Source organism: Calypte anna, chromosome 1, assembly GCF_003957555.1.
Source record: "Calypte anna isolate BGI_N300 chromosome 1, bCalAnn1_v1.p, whole genome shotgun sequence".
NCBI lineage: Eukaryota > Metazoa > Chordata > Aves > Apodiformes > Trochilidae > Calypte > Calypte anna.
Genome location: NC_044244.1, coordinates 197454659 through 197476792, shown reverse-complemented (window position 1 = coordinate 197476792; position 22134 = coordinate 197454659). Strand labels below are relative to the sequence as shown.

The following is a 22134-nucleotide window of genomic DNA, read 5'->3' as shown; positions in this document are numbered from 1 at the left end:
CTTCCTCTGGCCCTTTCCTACACTTAGCAGCCTGTGAGTAAGTTACACTGTGGGTAAATCCTTGCAGAGAAATAGCAGCAGTTTGTGAAAACTAAAGGCAGGTTTGGAGCCAGGTTGAGCTTGTGGTCTTGTGAAGGGGTAAAACTGCAAGAGATCCAAGTGAGTGCACAGAAAACTCCAGTGTGGTTTCCCACTGGTGATTTTTCCAAGGCTGTGACTGATTTTTTTTCCTGATGCTGCTCTGCAGGGATCCCCTGGCTGTCAGTCTGCACAGCACAGGGTAACATCTCTACATCCCTCATGAAAAAAGTCTCTAAATACTTCATGTTTAATTGGCATCCTCCCTCATGGATCCTTCCAGAGCTCTTTGTTGGTTTTTATTCAATGTTTTGGCTTTTTACAGCTTAAAGCAATTTTAATTAATAGAAATACCCAACAAAAGAGATTCTTTCAGGATTAATTCCTTTTATTTGGGTCACATTAGTGCCAAATGGAAATCAGATGGTTCTGGAACTGTCTGGCCACTACTTTATTAATTTTTAGTGTGTCATTTGGATAACTTTTTCAGGAATCCATTGTAGTTCACTTGTTTATCTCTTAAGTGTGTTATAATTAGAGGTTTTTACATTTCTCTGGGAGATTGCCCCTCTTCCTTCTTTTCCTCCTGCCCAAGCCCATCCCCAGAAGCACAGAACTGCCTCAGAAAAGTAAAATGTATTGATATATATTATTAATATTAATATTAATAGTAATAATAATATAATGATAATTATAATAATAATGATAATAATAATAATAATAACCAATTTATTAATAGGAGCCTTGTCCCAGCTCATCACCTCACTCACAGGTTTCCAGGCTGGTTTCTACCTAAGGCCATGTTATTTTTGGAGAGCTTTGCTAATAATGGTCACAGTAAGTGGGGGGGTCACATCAGGCAGGTGACAGAATTCCACAGGGATTAATTTTAGGGCCAATTCTCTTTCATCTATTCATAAATGACTTAGATGCAGGACATCAGTTTGCAGATGACACCAAATCAGGGGGAGCTCTTAACACTCCTGAGGGCCCAGACCCTGCAGAGGGATCTGGGTGTGCTGGGCAAATTCCAGTTGGATGAAGTTTAAGAAGGAAAAGTGATGGATCTTGAGGTACAGGAATGTTCCTGGGGCACAGGAACCCTTGGATATTCTTACACCCCTGGGAGTGAGAGGCTGTGGAAAAAGTTTTGCACCCAAGGGGTGGTTGAGCAATGGAAAATCCTCCCCAAGGAAGCAGTTCTGGCACCAAACCTGAGTTGAGGAAGCATTTGGATGGCAGTCTCAGGCATGTGGGGTGATTCTTGGGGTGCCCTACACAGGGACAAGAGTTGGTGACCCTGATGGATCCATCCCAACTCAGCAGATTCCATGATTCTATGGAAATAACTCATGGATCTGTGCTTTGTCAGGACCAATGTTATTCAGGTGGCATTTGGAGGAATGGAGATAGGTGGATTTCTAACAGCATTGAAAATCCCTTCTAAAATGAGTTTTGTGGGACCATGTTCTGGGTGTCACTCTCATCTTCCAAGTTACAAGCAATGGGGTAAGAGGAAGCAGCCTCAAGTGTCACCAGGAGAGGTTTAGGTTGGATATTGGGAACAACTTTTTCCTGGAAAAGGTTTTCAAACCCTGTCCCAGGCTGCCCAGGGCAGAGTCCCCATCCCTGGAGGGATTTCCAGTCCCTGGAGATGTGGTGCTGAGGCCATGGGACATTGGTGGATTAATGGTTGGACTTTTTGCTCTTAAAATCTCTTTTCCAACCCAAACAATTCTATGGGTTTTTTTCTGGGTTAGGAACTGGCTGGAGGGCCGGGCCCAGAGAGTGGTGCTGAATGGGGCTGCATCAAAATGGCGGCCGGTCACTAGTGGTGTCCCCCAGGGATCAGTGTTGGGCCCAGTGCTGTTTAATATCTTGGTGAGGATTTAGATGAGGGGATTGAGTCCATCATCAGCAAATTCACAGATGACCCCAAGCTGGGGGGGAGTGTGGATCAGCTGGAAGGCAGGAGGGCTCTGCAGAGGGACCTGGAGAGCCTGGAGAGTTGGGCTGATCCCAATGGGATGAGGTTCAAGACAAGAAGCCCATGGGGAGCTGCAGGCTGGGCACAGAGTGGCAGAAAGGGAGCTGGGATTGGCAGGAAGCTGAAGAGGAGGCAGCAGTGTGCCCAGGTGGCCAAAAAGCTCAATGGCATCCTGGGCTGGCTGAGGAGGAGCGTGGCCAGCAGGTCCAGGGAAGGGATTCTGCCCCTGTGCTCAGCTCTGGGGAGGCCACAGCTTGAGTCCTGTGTCCAGTTCTGGGCCCCTCAGCCCCTCAGGAAGGAGCTTGAGGTGCTGGAGCAGGTCCAAAGGAGGCAAGTGGGCTGGTGAAGGGATCCAGCAGAGATGCTGTGAGGAGAGGCTGAGGGAGCTGGGGGTGTTGAGGCTGGAGAAGAGGAGGCTCAGGGGAGAGCTCATCACTCTCTGCAACTCCCTGAAAGGAGGTTGGAGCCAGGGGGGGGTTGGTCTCTTTTCCCAGGCAACTCTCAGCAAGACAAGAGGCCATGGTCTCAAGTTGTGCCAGGGGAGGTTTAGGTTGGAGATTGGAAAGAATTTCTTTCTGGAGAGGGTGATCAGGCATTGGAATGGGCTGCCCAGGGAAGGGGTGGATTCTCCGTGTCTGGAGCTATTTCCAAAGAGCCTGGATGTGGCACTGAGTGCCATGGGCTGGGAACCACGGGGGGAGTGGATCAAGGGTTGGACTTGATGATCTCTGAGATCCCTTCCAACCCAGCCAATTCTATGATTCTATGATATCCAGATGGCTCATTCTCATGCTGGGGATTTTTTTTTAATTTTTTAAAAATTATTTTAATCTATTCTAGAGATCCAAAGATTTCCCACCTGCTTCTCCAAGCCCAGTACCCTGTGGTTGCTGTGGACAGCTACGTGCCTGTGGTTGATGTTTTCACTGGTAGAAAGAGAGGAAGCCTGCGGGTCATCCTGGCAATGGGCTCAGCTGATCAAATAGTGGCTCTGCAAAGGCTGAAAACTGCAGAAGGAATGGTGCCTCCCATCACACAGAGACCTCCCCACTTTCTGGACCCTCCTGCTACACAGCCCACAATGGTATTGCTCACTAAATCCCCATTTTGCCTCTTGGGGACACATGGAAAAAAGAATTTACCAGTGATCTCAAAGCTCTTCCCATACTGAAACCAGTTCTGTTAGAAATGGGCACCTTCTTTGCAGGATCATACTGCTTATCCTCTTTGCTTACTCATTTTACCTCACCAGTCATGAGATTGCTGCCTTTTTTTGTTGGCCTGCATATCCACTGCTTCTATTTTTATGAAAAGTGCAGTTAAAAAAAAAAAACAAAACAAAACAAAATTGTAGACAATCTTCATTCTCACATTCTTATTCTGTCCCATAGAGGTTTGGCCACTACCCTTAGGGTTGGATATGGAAGAACCTGGTTTTAAAACCTGGAGCACATGGTTTTAATGTGCTTTTTAATGTGTTTTTTTAAGCTTTTTTTACTTAAAAAAAAATTTAAAAAATATTTCCTGTCAGGCTTTTGATGTTTCTATGAACTTTAAGAGGAAAACAGCCAAGAGTGGTTCTGCTCCTCTGAGAATTTCATGTTCCCAGCCCTCGTATCCTAACAAATTGTCCTTTCCATGTGGATTTCCTTTGTTTTCTTAGCAGTTGGACCAAGAAGGGGCAGAGCTGATGGAGCATGTGTTTGAGATCCAGGTGGAGAGTGTCAGAGGCCTCACTCCTCTACAGTCCACAGTCTGGGGAGAGGCTGACTGCTACGTGAAGTACCATTTCCCAGCTCCAGAGAGAGGTTGTGGTGCCCTGCAAGGAGCTGAGCTGCAGGAGGAGGGCAAGTTTTTTATAATCCCCCCCTTTTATTTAATTAAATATTGGTTATAAAAAGGTCCATGGTTTTTTCTGAGCATTCATGCAGGCAGAATTCTGCTTTCCTCAGAAGCTCTGCCTGAACCTGGACTTGGGCTACAACAGGGAATTTAAAACCTGCTTCCAACTGAGGCATGAGGAAAAAAGTGTGGATTTTGTGGGTTTTTTTGTTAAATATCCTACAGGGCTTCACCAACTGATCCTGCAAAAAAATTCACAGGGAATTCTAAGGTTGTGCACAGTTAAATTCAGCAAAGCCTCCCAAGATGTTCAGTTTCATGAACATTAAAATACACCAAGAGAAGTCTTGCCTGGTTTAGGTCATTGGGATTATGAAGGACTAATGGACCAATTGCAGTTGTAGAAAACAATTTAGTGTTGGCTTTGAGTGCTTTGGATCGCTGAGAGATGTTTCCTCTGAAAAATCCAGCCAGGAACCCTGTTCCACAGCAATTCCTGTGAATTCTGCCCCTGTGCTCAGCTCTGGGGAGGCCACAGCTTGAGTCCTGTGTCCAGTTCTGGGCCCCTCAGCCCCTCAGGAAGGAGCTTGAGGTGCTGGAGCAGGTCCAAAGGAGCCAACTGGGCTGGTGAAGGGATCCAGCAGAGATGCTGTGAGGAGAGGCTGAGGGAGCTGGGGGTGTTGAGGCTGGAGAAGAGGAGGCTCAGGGGAGAGCTCATCACTCTCTGCAACTCCCTGAAAGGAGGTTGGAGCCAGGGGGTGTTGGGCTCTTCTTACAAGAGGGCATGGGCTTAATTAGGTTGGATATTAGGAGAAAATTCCTTACAGGGAGGGTGATCAGACATTGGGATGGGCTGCCCAGGGAGGGGGTGGATTCTCCATCCCTGGAGGTTTTTAAGAAGGGGCTGAACATGGCACTGAGTGCTCTGGGGTGGTTGTGGATTAAAGGTTGGAGTTGATGCTCTCAGAGGTCATTTCCAAGCTGGGTAATTCTGTGATTCTGTCTCCCACAATTTTCCCTGGGAAGGAAGGGAAATCACTCTCTACAAGTCCCTGAAAGGAGGTTGGAGCCAGGGGGGGGTTGGTCTCTTTTCCCAGGCAACTCTCAGCAAGACAAGAGGCCATGGTCTCAAGTTGTGCCAGGGGAGGTTTAGGTTGGAGATTGGAAAGAATTTCTTTCTGGAGAGGGTGATCAGGCATTGGAATGGGCTGCCCAGGGAAGGGGTGGATTCTCCGTGTCTGGAGCTATTTCCAAAGAGCCTGGATGTGGCACTGAGTGCCATGGGCTGGGAACCACGGGGGGAGTGGATCAAGGGTTGGACTTGATGATCTCTGAGGTCCCTTCCAACCCAGACAATTCTATTAGTCTATGAACTCCCTCACCTCCCAGCCACGTTTCTCAGGCATATTCAGGTTCACGGGCCCTGAATTGCTTCTAAAACATTCAGAAAATGCAAGTCAGAAGTGTCAGCCCTCTGGTGGGAGGATTTCCCTGGGTTTTGCCTCCTCAAGGGCTGCAAATAGGTGGAAACCCCCAAATGGAACCATTTTTAACCAACTCTGCTTAACTTGTAGGCATCAAATTAAAGGCGTTCCGCACAGCAACCACTCTGTGTGTCCCTGATCCCATCTTTAATGATGAACATCATCATTCTTTGCTGGTTCCTGCTGATGTCCCAGTCCAGAAGCTCCTGGTCAGTGCATTTATGGCACCAGGAGTGGCTGGAGGAGGAATCCAGTTTGAAGTCTGGTGCAGGTACAGGATAAAATCCTCTTCTTTACAGCTGTCACAGCAAGCAGATAGAGACATAGCTGGTGTAAAAATCTCTATCTGTGGGACTTAACAAGTGAAAAAAATGGTGAGCTCATCAACATTTGGTGAGGAATACCTGCATTTAAGACATGTGAGCCTTTTGTTTTTATTTCCCCAAGAGTGCTGATTACTCTTTTCACAACTTCATGAAAATGTGGGTGCTTTTCGTTTGCCTTTCATTTGTTAGCATGGTCATCTAAAAGTAGTGTTAAAACCCTTGGTACATCTAAATTCTACTTAATAACTCCCTGGCAGTATAATTTCATTGTTTTTGGGGCTCTTTTTTCCCTAATACAAATCACCAAGTACAAAAGAATATACTATAAAGTGTTTTAAAGTTCAAATTGTAGTTTCTTTGGCAACAGAAACTAATTTCTAGTAACAGAAAGCAGAGACCACAAAGGTTGACTTCCAAAAGCATAATTATAATGTGTTCATTCTGTAATAAAACCAAGCTCTTTAAAATGTACAAGTTCACAGGAGAAATATTACATGCTGGATGATTTTACATCAATCTTGGTAATGACCAGAATAATTAAAGTGACCAATTATTACCTGGCATTTCAGAAATATCTTTTCTCTCAGTTTCCTGAGGATGGTTTGACTTTGAGTTTCATCTTGCCCTGATCACTCACTGATAGTAGCTGGTAAATTTAGGCTGGTTTGGGGTAAAAAGAGTAAATGACTGAGCTGGAAAGCCTTTAAGAATTTTCTTGCTTACTTGCAGTAATTGAAATGGAAAAAGCTTAGCAATGGACCTTTGTTATGAGGCAGGAGCTGAGATACTGACTGCCAGATCCCAAATCAGAGAGTTCTTGCTGTGATGCTGTCAGCATCATGAATTACTCCTAGGAATGTACAGAGGGAAAAGGAGGTGTAAAATTCCAAGATATTGGGACTCCTGGACAGGCAATGCTTTACCCAAGACTTGAACAGTCAATGAATGTTCAGGATTTGCCCCAAAATGGAGAGGGAAACACAAATCTATAGCACTCCCATGTTCCTCAGTCAGTGGATGTTTTCCTCATGGTCTGCCAGTTTTAAATCAGCCAAAATTGCTTCAGGAGGAATCTGAAGCCAAGAGGCACAGGAAGAAAAGAGCTGAATCATTTTTACACTCACAGCTGCTGCCAGAAATCTCTGCTGCAAGCAGCATTTTTATTTATTAATGGGATAAATACTGGAGAATATTTGGTGCCAGGTTCTTCTTTTTCTTTGGGGTGCCAATTTTTAGTAGAGTTTCTGCCACTTCACTTGCTGTGTCTAGTGCAGAAATCCCTTTGTATTCTCTGCATGAACACTTACTGTTGCTTGGGGTTTTTTCCTGTGGAAATTCACTTCCTTGAGTTTATCCCTCAGCTGTCAGGAGACTTAACAAGTGTTTGAAGACACAGAAATTAAAAGTTGACTTACACACAGTTTTATAGGGAGCATTTCTCATCATCCAACCAGCCTGCCTGATGCTGCTGCTTTGTGTTTTTCCAGGTATTATTACCCAAATGTCAGAGATCAGATGGTTGCCAAAGGGACCTTGCCCTTGTCAAGGCTGTGTGCCATGGTGACCATGCAGCAGCATGGAGAAGTTGGGATCCAGACTTTCAATCTTCCATTGGTCCCCAGGACTGATTCCTCAGAGGAATTTCATCCACAGTCTTCAGGTAAAAGAAGCTTTTGAGTTTTCACTTGGTGTTTAAAACCAGAAATCAGTGTATTTGCTGCCAAGAGAAATAAAAATACATATTTGTGGTGGAAACTCATCCCAGCCATGAGTGTTTTCCCCTCCAAGCTTTCAGTTTTAACAAACCTTTTGAAGAATCAATGATTAAACAGGAGCAACCTCCCAAAACCCCAACAAGTTTAAAAAAAAAGCTGCTTAGTTGCTGAATAAACCACATTTTGTAGCTTAGCTTCCCATGGAAAGGAGGGAGATCTGGAGAAGGGCAGATGGTGTGAGCAGAAACATCTTTCTCTTCTCTCCTGCTTCTTTCCAATGATGCAAACATCAGCTCTGGGAATGACACTGAGGAAATCTGGAGCAGCTTCTTGGAAAAACTGGCTGCATGAAGAGCTGAGGCTGGAGAGGGAGTTCAGCACACTTCAGTTATTTTATAGTTAGTTTTAGTTAGTTTTATAGTTATTTATAGTTATTTTTAGTTATCCACAGGCAGCAACTGCCTCTTTGGAGATTTTGTCACTGCAGTGCTGTGAAAAAGAAGTGCCCAGATCCTGCTGTAGAGTATTAAAAATACCACAAGTGAGGAGTGCCTGGGCTGAACAACCTCTCCTGGGTTTACTGAGCCAGAAATTCTCCTGTGAGAGGGAGCTGTTAAGGCCATCTGATGTCAGCTTGCAGGATGCAGTCCTTAAAATTCTCTTCTGTGCCCTCTTTAACTTCAGAGAATCCCAGAATGTTGGGGGTTGGAAGGGACCTTGAAAGATTCTGGCATCCTGCACAGCCAGTCTCAGTGGTTTCCACATGGAATTATTTTTTTGCATTAATTGTGCAAGTTTTGTATGAAGAGGTATAAAGAAATCATTGATTTTCTTGGGTGTGATTGTATAAAAAGCTTTTCTTTCTTTCTTTCTTTTCCTTTTATTCAGGCTTGCTCAATGTGAGTGTGAGATACCAACGATCCATGAAACCAGCAGCAGGAATAACTGCTCAGGCTGTTTCTCTTTCTGTACAAATACACAGAGCAGCTGGTTTGCAAGCAGCAGCCAGGTAAAGCCTCATTCAAAGAGCAAGATTGTTCTCTCCAAACAGCTTTATCTGGAGGCAGCAGGCTGAGACATGAGGTTAAAACAAACTAAATGGCCAGCTGCAGAGACAGAGATGCAAACTGGGTTCTGGTCAGAAGGGAAAATAACTTTATAAAGGCCATCAGTGGTTATTTTTGTCCCTGAAGCTGCAGCACAGTGTGTGGCAGCACTCATTCTGCAGAGGAATCAGGATTATAAGGGCTCATTTTATCCATTCCCATGTTTTTCAGCACCAAGGGCTGATATAAAAACTGCCTGACATAAAATGGGCCTCGAGTTTTGGTGTTGCTGGTGCTGTTTAGAAGCCAGCTGAGATTTTCCTTGAATTTCACAGTGGAATCATTGATAAACAGTCTAGTAAATTGATAAACTCACTAACCTAGTGAAGGGAACATGTTCCTCTTCACCAGAACACTGCTGCTCTAGCTGCATGGTATCACCTGAACTTAGTGCCAAAATGTGGGTTTCAAGAATTAAGCAAAAAGAGAGCAAAAAATTTTTTTCCTGAAAAAGCTGTCAGCCCATGGATCAGCCAGGAGCACTCTGTGCTGGGTTAGGAACTGGCTGGAGGGCCGGGCCCAGAGAGTGGTGCTGAACGGGACTGCATCAAAATGGCGGCCGGTCACTAGTGGTGTCCCCCAGGGATCAGTGTTGGGCCCAGTGCTGTTTAATATCTTGAGTGAGGATTTAGATGAGGGGATTGAGTCCATCAGTCCACCCCTGGTGGTTCCCAGCCCATGGCACTCAGTGCCACATCCAGGCTCTTTGGAAATAGCTCCAGACACGGAGAATCCACCCCTTCCCTGGGCAGCCCATTCCAATGCCTGATCACCCTCTCCAGAAAGAAATTCTTTCCAATCTCCAACCTAAACCTCCCCTGGCACAACTTGAGACCATGGCCTCTTGTCTTGCTGAGAGTTGCCTGGGAAAAGAGAGCAACCCCCCCCTGGCTCCAACCTCCTTTCAGGGAGTTGCAGAGAGTGAGGAGCTCTCCCCTGAGCCTCCTCTTCTCCAGCCTCAACACCCCCAGCTCCCTCAGCCTCTCCTCACAGCATCTCTGCTGGATCCCTTCCCCAGCCCACTTGCCTCCTTTGGACCTGCTCCAGCACCTCAAGCTCCTTCCTGAGGGGCTGAGGGGCCCAGAACTGGACACAGGACTCAAGCTGTGGCCTCCCCAGAGCTGAGCACAGGGGCAGAATCCCTTCCCTGGACCTGCTGGCCACGCTCTTCCTCAGCCAGCCCAGGATGCCATTGGCCTTCTTGGCCACCTGGGCACACTGCTGCCTCCTCTTCAGCTTCCTGCCAATCCCAGCTCCCTTTCTGCCACTCTGTGCCCAGCCTGGAGCTCCCCATGGGGTTCTTGTCTTGAACCTCATCCCATTGGGATCAGCCCAACTCTCCAGTCTCTCCAGGTCCCTCTGCAGAGCCCTCCTGCCTTCCAGCTGATCCACACTCCCCCCCAGCTTGGGGTCATCTGTGAATTTGTTTTAGTTGCATTGCTTCCTAAGTTCCTTATACATTGCATTCATTCTCTTATTTTATTTTTTTTTTACATACAAAATGAAGAGCTGTGGCCCAGAAGAACCCTTCAGTCCAGTACTATGCAGGGGTGGGAGTGAATGTTTATGTCTCTGTGCACCTCTCCTTCCTGCCTGAGGCAGAGCCACGCAGCACCCCAGCTGTGGCTCGGACCTTCTGCCCAGAATTCCAGCATCACCTGGAGTTTCCCTGTAACCTCATCACCCAGAAGAGCAGTGGAGAAGCCTCTTGTCTGGGGGAGCTCTTGCAGTCTGCCAGCATCATCTTCTCTATCTACCATCAGAGCACCAAGTCAGGTAAGGAGGACAAGGAGTGCAGTGAGTGATTGCTGTCTCAGAATCATCCAGCCCCCTGCGTTCTTAGTTTAGAAGAGAGATTCCTCATGGAGTCAGAGAATGGTTTGGGATGGAAGGAATTTCTGCAGATCATCTAGTCCAGTCCCCCTGCAATGAGCCATTTTCTTCCAGCTTGCTCAGAGCACCATCCAGCCTGACCTTGAGTGTGTCCAGGGACTTTTCTGTGCAGTTGCTCCTAGATATAGTGACCTAAACTGTCTTCAGAGAAGGCTCTAGGAGATACTGTTCCCCTTGTGCAAAGAATAAAGGTTTCTAAGACTCCAGGGGATCAAATCACCTCTTAAATACAATGATAAGCAATTACCAGCTTTTGCCTCTTGGAGTGCCCTGCCTTTGTGTGCTGCATCCTTATTGCCTCCACTTCATGAACAAGGCAACAGAGCTTCAGAGAAATGATACCTTAAAGTCCTCCAATAGTCCTGGGACAGATGGGCAGGATTCTTTTACAACATAACAAGTTGTAGAACTACTTCCTAAACAAAATCTAGCTCCAGGTGACATTCTCTCTTACTCCTGGGGGAGGAGAGTCAGGACTGGCATGTTCTTAGGGCAAGTGGCCACTGAAGTCCCCACTGCTTACTTAATATTCATCTATGCAAGTAATTCCCTGAAAGTTTCTCCAGGTTTAGGAGGGGTGGAGTGTGCATGAATGTTCACTATCAGCACCTACAGATTTTTTTGTCCAGACCCTTGTTTCTCACTGCTTTGAGCCTTCTGTGTCCTGAGCAATTTGCTTTGGGTTCTCACAGAATCACTCAGTTTGGTTAAAACAAACTAACTGGCCAACTGCAGAGATAGAGATTCAAATTGGGTTTTGGTCAGAAGGGAAAATAACTTTATAAAGGCCACCAGTGGTTATTTTTGTCCCTGAAGCTGCAGCACAGTGTGTGGCAGCACTTTCATTCTGACTTCTGACTAAGGTCATGAAGTCCAACCACCAACCCAACACCACCACGCCATCCAAACCATGCCTCACTTCTTGTTGAGGTGATACAGCTTGTTTTCAAAGTGTCAGGGTTTAACACTGGCCCAGCAATTAAACCGAGTAACAGACGCTCTCTATTAATCTCTCTCTCCTTGATAGAGAAAGGAGAGAGAATAAGGGAGAGAGACTGATGAGTTGGAAACTAAACTATACAACTTTAATGAACCAGTAATGATAAATAGGTAAAATTACTAAATCTATACAAATATACAGGAAAATGGAAACCACATTCCTCCCCCCTCTCCCCCAATAACTCTCACGTCACCACCGAGGCTGCAGGGCAGCCCTGGGAAAGTCCAGGCTGGAATCCTGGAGTCAGCAGCAGTTGGGAGCTGGAGGCAGGAACACACAGATATGGGCTGGCACGGATCAGGACCACAGGCAAACGAACGGACGGGATCCTTCCAGGATGCCGGGTGAGGGAAGGGAAGCAGGAAATCAGGAAAAGATCCGGAAAAGATCTGGCTCGGCCCTCGTGATGCCTCAAATTTATACTGAGTGTGACGTATATGGGATGGAATCCTCTGTTTGGTCAATTCTGGCATCTGTCTTGTCTGTTCCTCCCCAAAGGAGGGCTCAGGTGGGACCTCTTTATCCTCCTGGACGGTAAAATGTTTTCCTCAGAGCTGAGCAGTGTCCTTGGCTCTGCACACCAGTCTCTAGCAGTAACTATAAACATCAAGTGTTATCAGTCCTAGAAGCACACACTGTCTGAGAAACTTGCTGTTAATTTCAGCAAATGCAACTACTTACAAGAGACTTAGCTAAAAGTAAAAGTACAAAACAGAAAATCACCTTTATCCTGGCCCAAACCAGGACACAAAGGAAACACCATCTCAGTTGCTCCTAAAACCTGGATTCCAGTTTGGTGTATTTACAGAATTATTTATTTTCCAGCCTCTGAGACAATGGCAGCTCGGACATCAAGAGATTATCTTCTTGGGACAGTCACAGTTCCAACCAGAGATCTGCTGAGAAGAAGATCAGGTAATGCAGCAGTGCTGAGGAAACACTATTCCTTTAAACAACTTTCATTCCCCTTTTGTTTGGGTTGGTTTTGGGGGGTTTTTGTGAGTTTAATTGGTTGTTGTTAGACCTGTCTTAACAATTCTATGATTCTGTGATTCTCAATTTAAAATCTGCTAGAAAACTCACATAAAGGTGGTTGTTGGAAGATCTGTTTTCAGAGTGTAGGATGTACAGTAGCAGAATTAATATTCTTAAATTAATCTGAAGAAATTTAATTGTCTCAGCTAAAATCAGCACATTTCCTTAGGATCTTCTTCAGTGCTGTTTATTTTCTACCTGAAGATGGAAAGTCCTGGAGTTGTAGCATTCATTGGAGAACTAATGATTACTTTTCAGATATCAAAGCTGGAAGCAAAGGCTTAGGTCAGAAAGCAGTTGGATTAAATTTTCTTTTAACTAAATGTGTAATATTTCCTCTATCTAGTGTTAGTTTGTGGTGATCAGGTCTTGCCATGATGATGTTTCCATTATTGCCTTCATTATTATCATAGAATCATAGAATTAGCCGGGTTGGAAGGGACCTCAGAGATCATCTAGTCCAACCCTTGACCCACCGGAGCAGTTGCTAGACCATGGCACTGAGTGCCACATCCAGTCTTTTTTTAAATGTCTCCAGGGACGGAGAATCTACCACCTCACCGGGCAGTCCATTCCATAGCCTGATCACCCTCTCTGTGAAGAAATTCTTTCTAATATCTAACCTAAACCTCCCCTGGCACAACTTAAGACTGTGTCCTCTTGTCTTGTTGAAGGTCGTCTGTGAAAAGAGTCCAGTTCCCACCTCGCTACAGCCTCCTTTCAGGTAGTTGTAGACAGCAATGAGGTCTCCCCTGAGCCTCCTCTTCTTCAGGCTGAACAGCCCCAGCTCTCTCAGCCTCTCCTCATAGGGCCTGTGCTCGAGTCCCTTCACCAGCCTGGTTGCCCTCCTTTGGACCTGTTCCAGGACCTCTACATCCTTCTTAAACTGAGGGGCCCAGAACTGGACACAGGACTCGAGGTGTGGCCTAACCAGCGCTGAGTACAGGGGCAGAATCACCTCCCTGGACCTGCTGGTGACGCTGTTTCTGATACATGCCAGGATGCCATTGGCCTTCTTGGCCACCTGGGCACACTGCTGGCTCATGTTCAGCTTCCTGTCAATCCAGACTCCCAGGTCCCTTTCTGCCTGGCTGCTCTCCAGCCACTCTGTCCCCAGCCTGTAGCACTGCATGGGGTTGTTGTGGCCAAAGTGCAGGACCCGGCACTTGGCCTTGTTGAACCTCATCCCGTTGGAATCGGCCCAGCTCTCCAGTCTGTCCAGGTCCCTCTGCAGAGCCCTCCTGCCTTCCAGTTGGTCCACACTTCCTCCCAGCTTGGTGTCATCTGCGAATTTGCTGATGATGGACTCAATCCCTTCGTCTAAGTCATCGATAAAGATATTAAACAGAGCTGGGCCCAATACTGATCCCTGGGGGATCTGCTTTAATTTCTGCTTTAATTTCAGTATTGTAATTTTCTCCAACATGAAGTTTTGAGTTTATTTTTAATGGGAAAAGAGGAGAAAAAAAAAATTACTGATTTTATGATTGAAGATTGATGGAATTTTATAACTGGAGATGCACAGGATGCAGTTTCATTGTTAACTGAGTATCATTAATGGAAGGGAAAGTAGAATGGAAATGGCCTCAAGTTGCACTGGGGAGGTTTAGAGTAGATATTAGAGGAAATCTCTTCACTGACAGGGTAATTAAACACTGGTAATTAAACACTGGTGTTGGAATCCCCATCCCTGGAGGTGCTGGGAAATGTGGAGTTGTGGTGCTGAGGGATTTGGTTTAGGATTGGACTTGGTGGAGTTGGGTTAATGGTTGGTAGAGTCAGGTTATGGTTGGACTCCATGATCTGGGAGATGTTTTCCAACCAGAACAACTCTGTGATTCCATAAAATGCTTTGGGGATCAGAATTATCACTGAGCTTTCCTGAGGTCTAACAATTTGCTGCTTTTTCAGGTCAGAAATGATTTGACAAATGCCAAACAAGAAATAAACATTTCAATTACTGGTTCTTGACTAATGACCAGAGAAATAAATTCTTTTCTGACCTTTTTCAAAGGCAGGATTATTCTAATCTTGATCTTTTCCTTCCTGAAGGTATTTCAGGCTGGTACCCAGTTACCCTGCCTGAAGATTTCATACCTCCACCCTCTACAAACATCATGCAGAGAGTTGTGGGAGGACTGGAACTTTCTGTCACCTTTGCACAGCAGGATGACAGAGAGCATGTTTTGGAGGCTGCTAAACTTTTGGGATGGAAGAGTGAGGAAAGCCCTGAGGACAGCACAGGTGACAGCGAGGAATGGGAGGGCAGTGCCACCCCAGTGACTGTCACCCTCTCAACCCCAAAAGTGTGGCTGCCACTCCACTCTGTGCTGCTTGCAGGCCAGACACACCTGAATAAAAACATTTATTGCTACCTCAGGTACAAGCTGTACAATCAGGAAGCCACCTGGACTTGGCTTAGGAGGCCAAAATTGAGCCAGGATACAAAGAATGTTACAGTGAATTTCAGGAAACCAAACAAAGTGACTCTCAGAAGGAGCCAAGGACTGCTTTGGTTCTTCCAAGAGGAGAGATTAGAAATCCAGGTGTGGTGGGCATATGGGAAAGAAAAGAATGTGGAAAGACCCCTTGATACAGATCGACTGCTTGGATCTGCCTATGTGGAGCTCACAGCATTAGCAGAGAGCTCGAGGACAACACTGAGTGTTAGTGGTAAGTTCCTAAAAAATATTGCCCATGGCAGGGAGGGTTTGGAACTCTCAAGGTCTTTCAGGTCCCTTCCAACCCAAAGCATTCTCTGATTGTCCTGTTTCCTTCCTTGGGACTGATGGTTTAGTTTGGTTATTTCTCTGGTCACAAAATTTTGCAGCTTTGTTTTGTCCTGCCTGCAGCATCCACTCCCCTCCTCCTTTCACTGCAGATAACCAAGGTTAAGGTGGTTGCTTCTCTGGATTCCAAGCTCAGCAAATTCAAAGGAGTGCAAACTAGGCAGGAATGGTCAATTACATGGACTGGTGGAGAATATTATGCCCTGCTTGTCAGAATGGAGTGAAAATGAGTAACAACAACGAGTAAGAATCATCTGCATGGTGTTCATCACCCACCAGTTTGCAGGCAGATTGGTGGGCAGGGTTTTGGTGCTGCTTTTGTGTGTGCTTAGAGAACAACCAGAGAATCCTGGAATGGTTTGGGTTGGAAGGGACCCAAAAGCTCCTCCAGTCCCAACCCCTGGATGTGCAGGGACCCCTCCCACAGCCCAGGTTGCTCCAAGCCCCATCCAACCTGGGCTGAGACACTGCCAGGGATGGGGCAGCCACAGCTTCCTTGGGCAGCCTGGGACAGGGGCTCAGCACCCTCACCCCAAACAATTTCTCCCTCCCATCTCCTCTCCATCTCCCCTCTTGCAGCTGGAAACCCTTCCCCCTCATCCCATCCCTCCAGGCCCTTGTCCCAAGTCCCTCCCCAGCTTTCCTGGAGCCCCTTCAGGCAGTGGAAGCTGCTCCAAGGGCTCCCCAGAACCTTCTCTCCTCCAGGCTGAACACCCCCAACTCTCTCAACCTCTTCCAGGCTCTCCCCACCCTCAAATTCCAGAATTTCTTCCCCATCTCCAACCTCAATCTCCCCTTTCTCTCCAACTTTTAACCCATTTCCCTTCTCCTCTCCCTACCCCCCGTGTCCAAAGCCCTCCCCCAGCTTTCTTGGAATCCCTTCAGATATTGGAAGGTTGCTCTGAGCTCACCTCAGAGTTACCTTAGAGTTTAACAAGATTTAAACCATGAGTTTCTGCTGCATGTGTATTGTGTTTTCTGTTTGTGTGTATAAATTAAAGAATTAAAATTATAAAATTACACAGAGGGCACCCTTTCCAGGACTGCCAGGAAGCTTATGTGCTTTAAAATACTAATCTGAGCTGCTTATAGGAACCTGAGGGTCTTCCCAGTCTGAGGGAGTGGTCACTGGTTTTTAACCTACTTCTGCCAGCACACTGGGTGATACCATGGATAGAAATTACACTGAAAACCAAAATTAATTCCTCTGGTTTGGTGTGAGATCTCTGCTGTAATGTACCAGTTCTTTTCCAAGATCTTAGGTTTGTTTGGGGTTTTTTTGGGGCTCATTGAGGTGATTTTTGTCAATTCTCTTGCAGGGGTTTATCCACTGTTCAGGTGCAATGCTGCAGACCTGGCAGGAGCTGCTGTCCGTGTTCACATCATTCTTTCTCCCACCTCTCCTGCTCTGCCCAGCAGAATTCCCTGTCCTGAGGAATACAGCAGCAGTGAAGATGAAGACACAGAGAAAGCCCCTGAGGTGAATCAAGAGGTTTCTGAAAACCAGAAGCTGGATACCTTAAGTTCAGCAATCACCAATGGCAAACCACAAGAAGAAGAGAGGATGTTTCTGGAAAACACAATTGCTGTCAATATCCTTGTGGAAAGAGCAATGCACCTGAGTTTAAAAGGTAACACCACCAACCCCCTTTTTTTTTCTTGCTTCCTTTCTTCCTGAATGTCTCTCTGGCTGTGTCTCTTTGATCACCACGTGAAGCAATTTGAAAACAAATCCTTTAAATTTACTCCAGAGCAGTGAATGGATGTGATGAGCATTGCATCCTTGTAGAGGGGGAGCAGGAGGGGAAACTGTTACCCAAAATATAAATAATGAAGTGTTCACTGTTACAGATTACAGCTGAACTCTGAAGTTAACCCTTATCTGAAGAGCTCAACCCCCAGCTGCTCATATCTCAAAGACTCTTACAAATTAGCATTTTTTTTTTAGCCTACAATCAATTTGGAAAGCTGACTCCCTCGTGCTCTCTGGAGGCTGCCAGGCAGAGCAGTGAGGAAGGACAAGATGAGGGCAGAGGGAGCTGAGTTCCCCAAAGCTTGGCACATTGCTTCCCTCTCTGCAGAGTGGGAATTCCAGCTGGGTGGTTTGTCTCATGCTGAGGGTCCCCAAATGATTGAGGGGTCACCTCCTTCCTGGCAGTGTCTCAGCCCAGACTGAACACCCCCAACTCTCTCTCCCTGGCTCCAGAGCTGGTTTGTGCCCTTCTTGTGCTGGGGACCCCAGAGCATAAGAAGAACTTGTTAAAACCTGCCTGGGATATGTGGGCCACTGATTTTTCCTTCCTGTACTCTATAAACATTGACATTTCTCCCAAAATATTAAGGCCTCCTGCATTAAACATTCTTCTCTCAAATTTCCAACTGGTGCAGGAGCACTGGAATATCACAGAATCATTGTGGTTGAAAAAGACCTTTAAGATCATGTCCTTAACATGTCAAGACCTTTAAGACAGGTCTTAAGACAGGAAGCTGAAGAGGAGGCAGCAGTGTGCCCAGGTGGCCAAGAAGGCCAATGGCATCCTGGGCTGGCTGAGGAAGAGCGTGGCCAGCAGGTCCAGGGAAGGGATTCTCCCCTTTGCTCAGCTCTGGGGAGGCCACAGCTTGAGTCTTGTGTCCAGTTCTGGGCCCCTCAGCTGAGGAAGGAGCTTGAGGTGCTGGAGCAGGTCCAAAGGAGGCAAGTGGGCTGGTGAAGGGACTCGAGCACAGATCCTATGAGGAGAGGCTGAGGGAGCTGGGGGCGTTCAGCCTGAAGAAGAGGAGGCTCAGGGGAGAGCTCATCACTCTCTGCAACTCCCTGAAAGGAGGTTGGAGCCAGGGGGGGGTTGGTCTCTTTTGCCAGACGACTTTCAACAAGACAAGAGGCCATGGTCTCAAGTTGTGTCAGGGGAAGTTTAGGTTGGATATTAGAAAGAATTTCTTTACAGAGAGGGTGATCAAGCATTGGAATGGGCTGCCCACTGAAGTAGTGGATTCTCCTTCCCTGGAGATATTTAAAAAGAGACTGGATGTGGCACTCAGTGCCATGGTCTAGCAACCGCAACGGTGGTTCAAGGCTTGGACTTGATGATCTCTGAGGTCCCTTCCAACCCAGCCAGTTCTATGATTCTATGATTCTAAGATGTCCAAACATCAAGCAGTGTCTGGGGGGGCTGGGTTCATTCCTAGCTTTCCCTCTGAGTTTTCAGGTGATCTTGGGCAAATGCTTTTTCTGTTTCTCCCTTCAATATTCCACTCACTGCTCTGCAAAAGGTTCACAGAATATTTGCTCCCATTGTCAGCAGCTCCACCAATGCTAAGGAATGTTTCCTAAGAGGTGGATTTTGTTTGTTTGTTTGTTAATTACCTGGTTTTAATAGCTAAACTAACTTCAGACATTTGTTTATAACAAATCTGTATTAAATTCTGTGGCATTTTAGGGAGTCCTCTGACAGACCGGGCAGTGGCAGCACCCAGCAGCTGTGTCTCATTTGCTGTTGCTGGTGCAGAAGCTCCAATAACCACTTCAGTTATTGAAAATACAGACTCACCAGTCTGGGAATTTCAGCAGGAAGCAAGGTAAGTGATGTGGACTCTCACAAACACACTTTGGACCTACCCAGGCAGTGCCCTTTTACTCTCAGCTAAAAAGATTTCCATATTTCACCATCACATGTTCACAGTGAGGCAGAAAATCAGTGAGCTCACACTGAGGATGTTGCTGAGCATCCCCATGTGCTGACATGTTTGCTCTCTACAACTCCTTGCAACGAGGTTGTAGGGAGGTGGGTGCCTCTTAATCAAGTGAAAAATGACAGGAGCAGAGGAAATGGTCTGAGGTTGCACCAGGGGAGGTTGAAACCAGATATGAGGAAGAATTTCTTTACTGAGAGAGCAGCCAGGTGTTGGGATGGGCTGCCCAGGGAGGTGGTGGAGTCACCATCCCTGGAAGTATTTAAAAAAAATGTAGCTGAGGCACTTCAGGACATGATCCAGTGGGTGATATAGATATTGATAAATATATTTAATTTGGGATGTTGACAGTTGGACGTGGTGGCCTGAGAGGTCCTTTCCAACTGTGATAATTCTGTGAAAAGTTGTTTGAGAAGGTTTGATGAGGTAAGGAAGGGCACTTAGAGCTGCCCTGAGCCCTGGCTGCTTTGTGTTTGGCATAAGAATTTATTTTGACAGCCACAAATGTTTTGTTTCAGAGGTTGCTTCTGCTCAGTCATACCTGAATTGCTGCAAGCAACTTAATAAACACTGAGACTTCATTTTTCATTTTGAGTTTGAGGCTTCACTTCAGTTTGAGACTTCATTTTGTTTAAGGTTTATCTTTTTTTCTCAAAAATCAACATCCCAGCCTTCAACCACAACCCCAGTGCTTTGTTGTCACCGTATTAGGGTCATGAGATAAATGGTATTTCTGTTTCTTCATGGTTTTATTTGCCTATCTTTTAAGTTTACAGCAAGAACAGGAGAAATACTTCCTCAATAAGCAAATCCAAAACCATGTGGAGGTAGTTATGCTTTTGAGGGCTAAATGACTTGGAGTTTTTTTGTATTTTGCCTCCTGCCACGGATGAGGGGAAAGCTGTGGATGTGGTCTGCCTGGACTTCAGCAAGGCCTTTGACACCGTCTCCCCCAGGATTCTCCTGAAAAAGCTGTCAGCCCATGGATCAGCCAGGAGCACTCTGTGCTGGGTTAGGAACTGGCTGGAGGGCCGGGCCCAGAGAGTGGTGCTGAACGGGGCTGCATCCAAATGGCGGCCGGTCACTAGTGGTGTCCCCCAGGGATCAGTGTTGGGCCCAGTGCTGTTTAATATCTTGAGTGAGGATTTAGATGAGGGGATTGAGTCCATCATCAGCAAATTCCCAGATGACCCCAAGCTGGGGGGGAGTGTGGATCAGCTGGAAGGCAGGAGGGCTCTGCAGAGGGACCTGGAGAGACTGGAGAGTTGGGCTGATCCCAATGGGATGAGGTTCAAGACAAGAACCCCATGGGGAGCTGCAGGCTGGGCACAGAGTGGCAGAAAGGGAGCTGGGATTGGCAGGAAGCTGAAGAGGAGGCAGCAGTGTGGCCAGGTGGCCAAGAAGGCCAATGGCATCCTGGGCTGGCTGAGGAAGAGCGTGGCCAGCAGGTCCAGGGAAGGGATTCTGCCCCTGTGCTCAGCTCTGGGGAGGCCACAGCTTGAGTCCTGTGTCCAGTTCTGGGCCCCTCAGCCCCTCAGGAAGGAGCTTGAGGTGCTGGAGCAGGTCCAAAGGAGGCAAGTGGGCTGGTGAAGGGATCCAGCAGAGATGCTGTGAGGAGAGGCTGAGGGAGCTGGGGGTGTTGAGGCTGGAGAAGAGGAGGCTCAGGGGAGAGCTCATCACTCTCTGCAACTCCCTGAAAGGAGGTTGGAGCCAGGGGGGGGTTGCTCTCTTTTCCCAGGCAACTCTCAGCAAGACAAGAGGCCATGGTCTCAAGTTGTGCCAGGGGAGGTTTAGGTTGGAGATTGGAAAAAATTTCTTTACAGAGAGAGTGATCAAGCATTGGAATGGGCTGCCCACTGAAGTAGTGGATTCTCCTTCCCTGGAGATATTTAAAAAGAGCCTGGATGTGGCACTGAGTGCCATGGGCTGGGAACCACGGGGGGAGTGGATCAAGGGTTGGACTTGATGATCTCTGAGCTCCCTTCCAACCCAGCCCATTCTATGATTCTGTGATTCCAGAAGGAAACTGATTTTTCTGGATGGATACAATGGCATTGAAACCTCATAAGCATTTTCCTCTAATTGCTTTTTTCTCTACTTTGCAGAAAATAATATGATTTTTGTTCTTAACAGGTTATCCAAAGAGCTTCTGCTGGATCCACAGCAAACTTTGGTTTTCAAAGTGTGGCACAAAGCAGGTAAAGTTTGTAATGCAGTTTTGAGAGCAGTATCTGCATCCCTTCCCTTGGGTGATTTGTATTTAATACAAGTAAACTAAACATTACCAAGTAAAGTCAACTCTATTAAGTAAATTGGAGAGCAGAATTGTAATGACATTTTTTACCTTGCACTAGAAGAATTGTTTGAGAGAAAATCCTGCCCCTCCTCACTTTCATCTCCCCATTAATCACCTGGCAAGCTTTGGTTCCATGTTTAATTTAACAATATTTTAGATATTTGGATTTTCTCAGTGAAGGAGGTTCTGTATTGTGTCTTTCAGACACTCTGTGTTGTCACAGCACTTGGCTGAGGTGTTCCCAGCCACTTCTCATCAAATCCTTTGCTCCTGGATCCAGTCTCAGCTTTCACTGGGGAAGCTGAAACCTTTGGGTTTCAAACCTGACAATGCAAAAGCTTTCTCAGAGGCTTTTTACTGAACCTGCTCTTTATTGTTAAGTGGTAGAAGTTCAAACTGGTGTTTGCTTGTGTTGTTGCTAGTCCAGGTCCTCCAACATTTAAATATATTTATATATATATATAAATATAATTAAATTATATATATATATTTATTTTTATGTTTATATAAATATATTTATATATTTTATATTTGTATATATTTTATATATATTTTATATTTTATATTTTTATATTTTTATATTTTCTATTTATTTATTTATATTTTTATATTTTATATTTATATTTTTTATATTTTATATTTTTTATATTTTATATTTTATATATATTTATATGTAATATACATTGTTTCTATAATATATATTTATATATTTATGTAAATATATATTTTATATTTTTATATATTATATATCCATCTGTATATTATATATTATATATTATAGATTATAGATATTATTTTATATGTTTATATATAATATAATACCATATAATATGATATAATATAATATAATATAAATATTATATGTTTTATAACTATATACCCAGCAAGTTAATCTG

General features: G+C 45.7%; 1 protein-coding gene across 5 annotated transcripts in view; it reads left to right on the top strand.

Moving 5' to 3' along the window:
- Positions 1-22134, top strand: part of C2CD3 (C2 domain containing 3 centriole elongation regulator) — an 80828-nt gene that overhangs the window by 34708 nt on the left and 23986 nt on the right. For 4 of the 5 annotated variants that reach the window (XM_030464814.1, XM_030464808.1, XM_030464787.1 and 1 more), the window contains 11 exons: positions 2906-3149; positions 3729-3912; positions 5482-5662; positions 7205-7377; positions 8321-8441; positions 10046-10314; positions 12257-12346; positions 14519-15139; positions 16575-16886; positions 18690-18828; positions 21076-21140. In XM_030464814.1, the coding sequence (XP_030320674.1) occupies positions 2906-3149; positions 3729-3912; positions 5482-5662; positions 7205-7377; positions 8321-8441; positions 10046-10314; positions 12257-12346; positions 14519-15139; positions 16575-16886; positions 18690-18828; positions 21076-21140 (2399 nt within the window). The remainder of the gene's footprint in view (positions 1-2905; positions 3150-3728; positions 3913-5481; positions 5663-7204; positions 7378-8320; positions 8442-10045; positions 10315-12256; positions 12347-14518; positions 15140-16574; positions 16887-18689; positions 18829-21075; positions 21141-22134) is intronic. The other variant, XM_030464801.1, reaches the window with a different exon arrangement.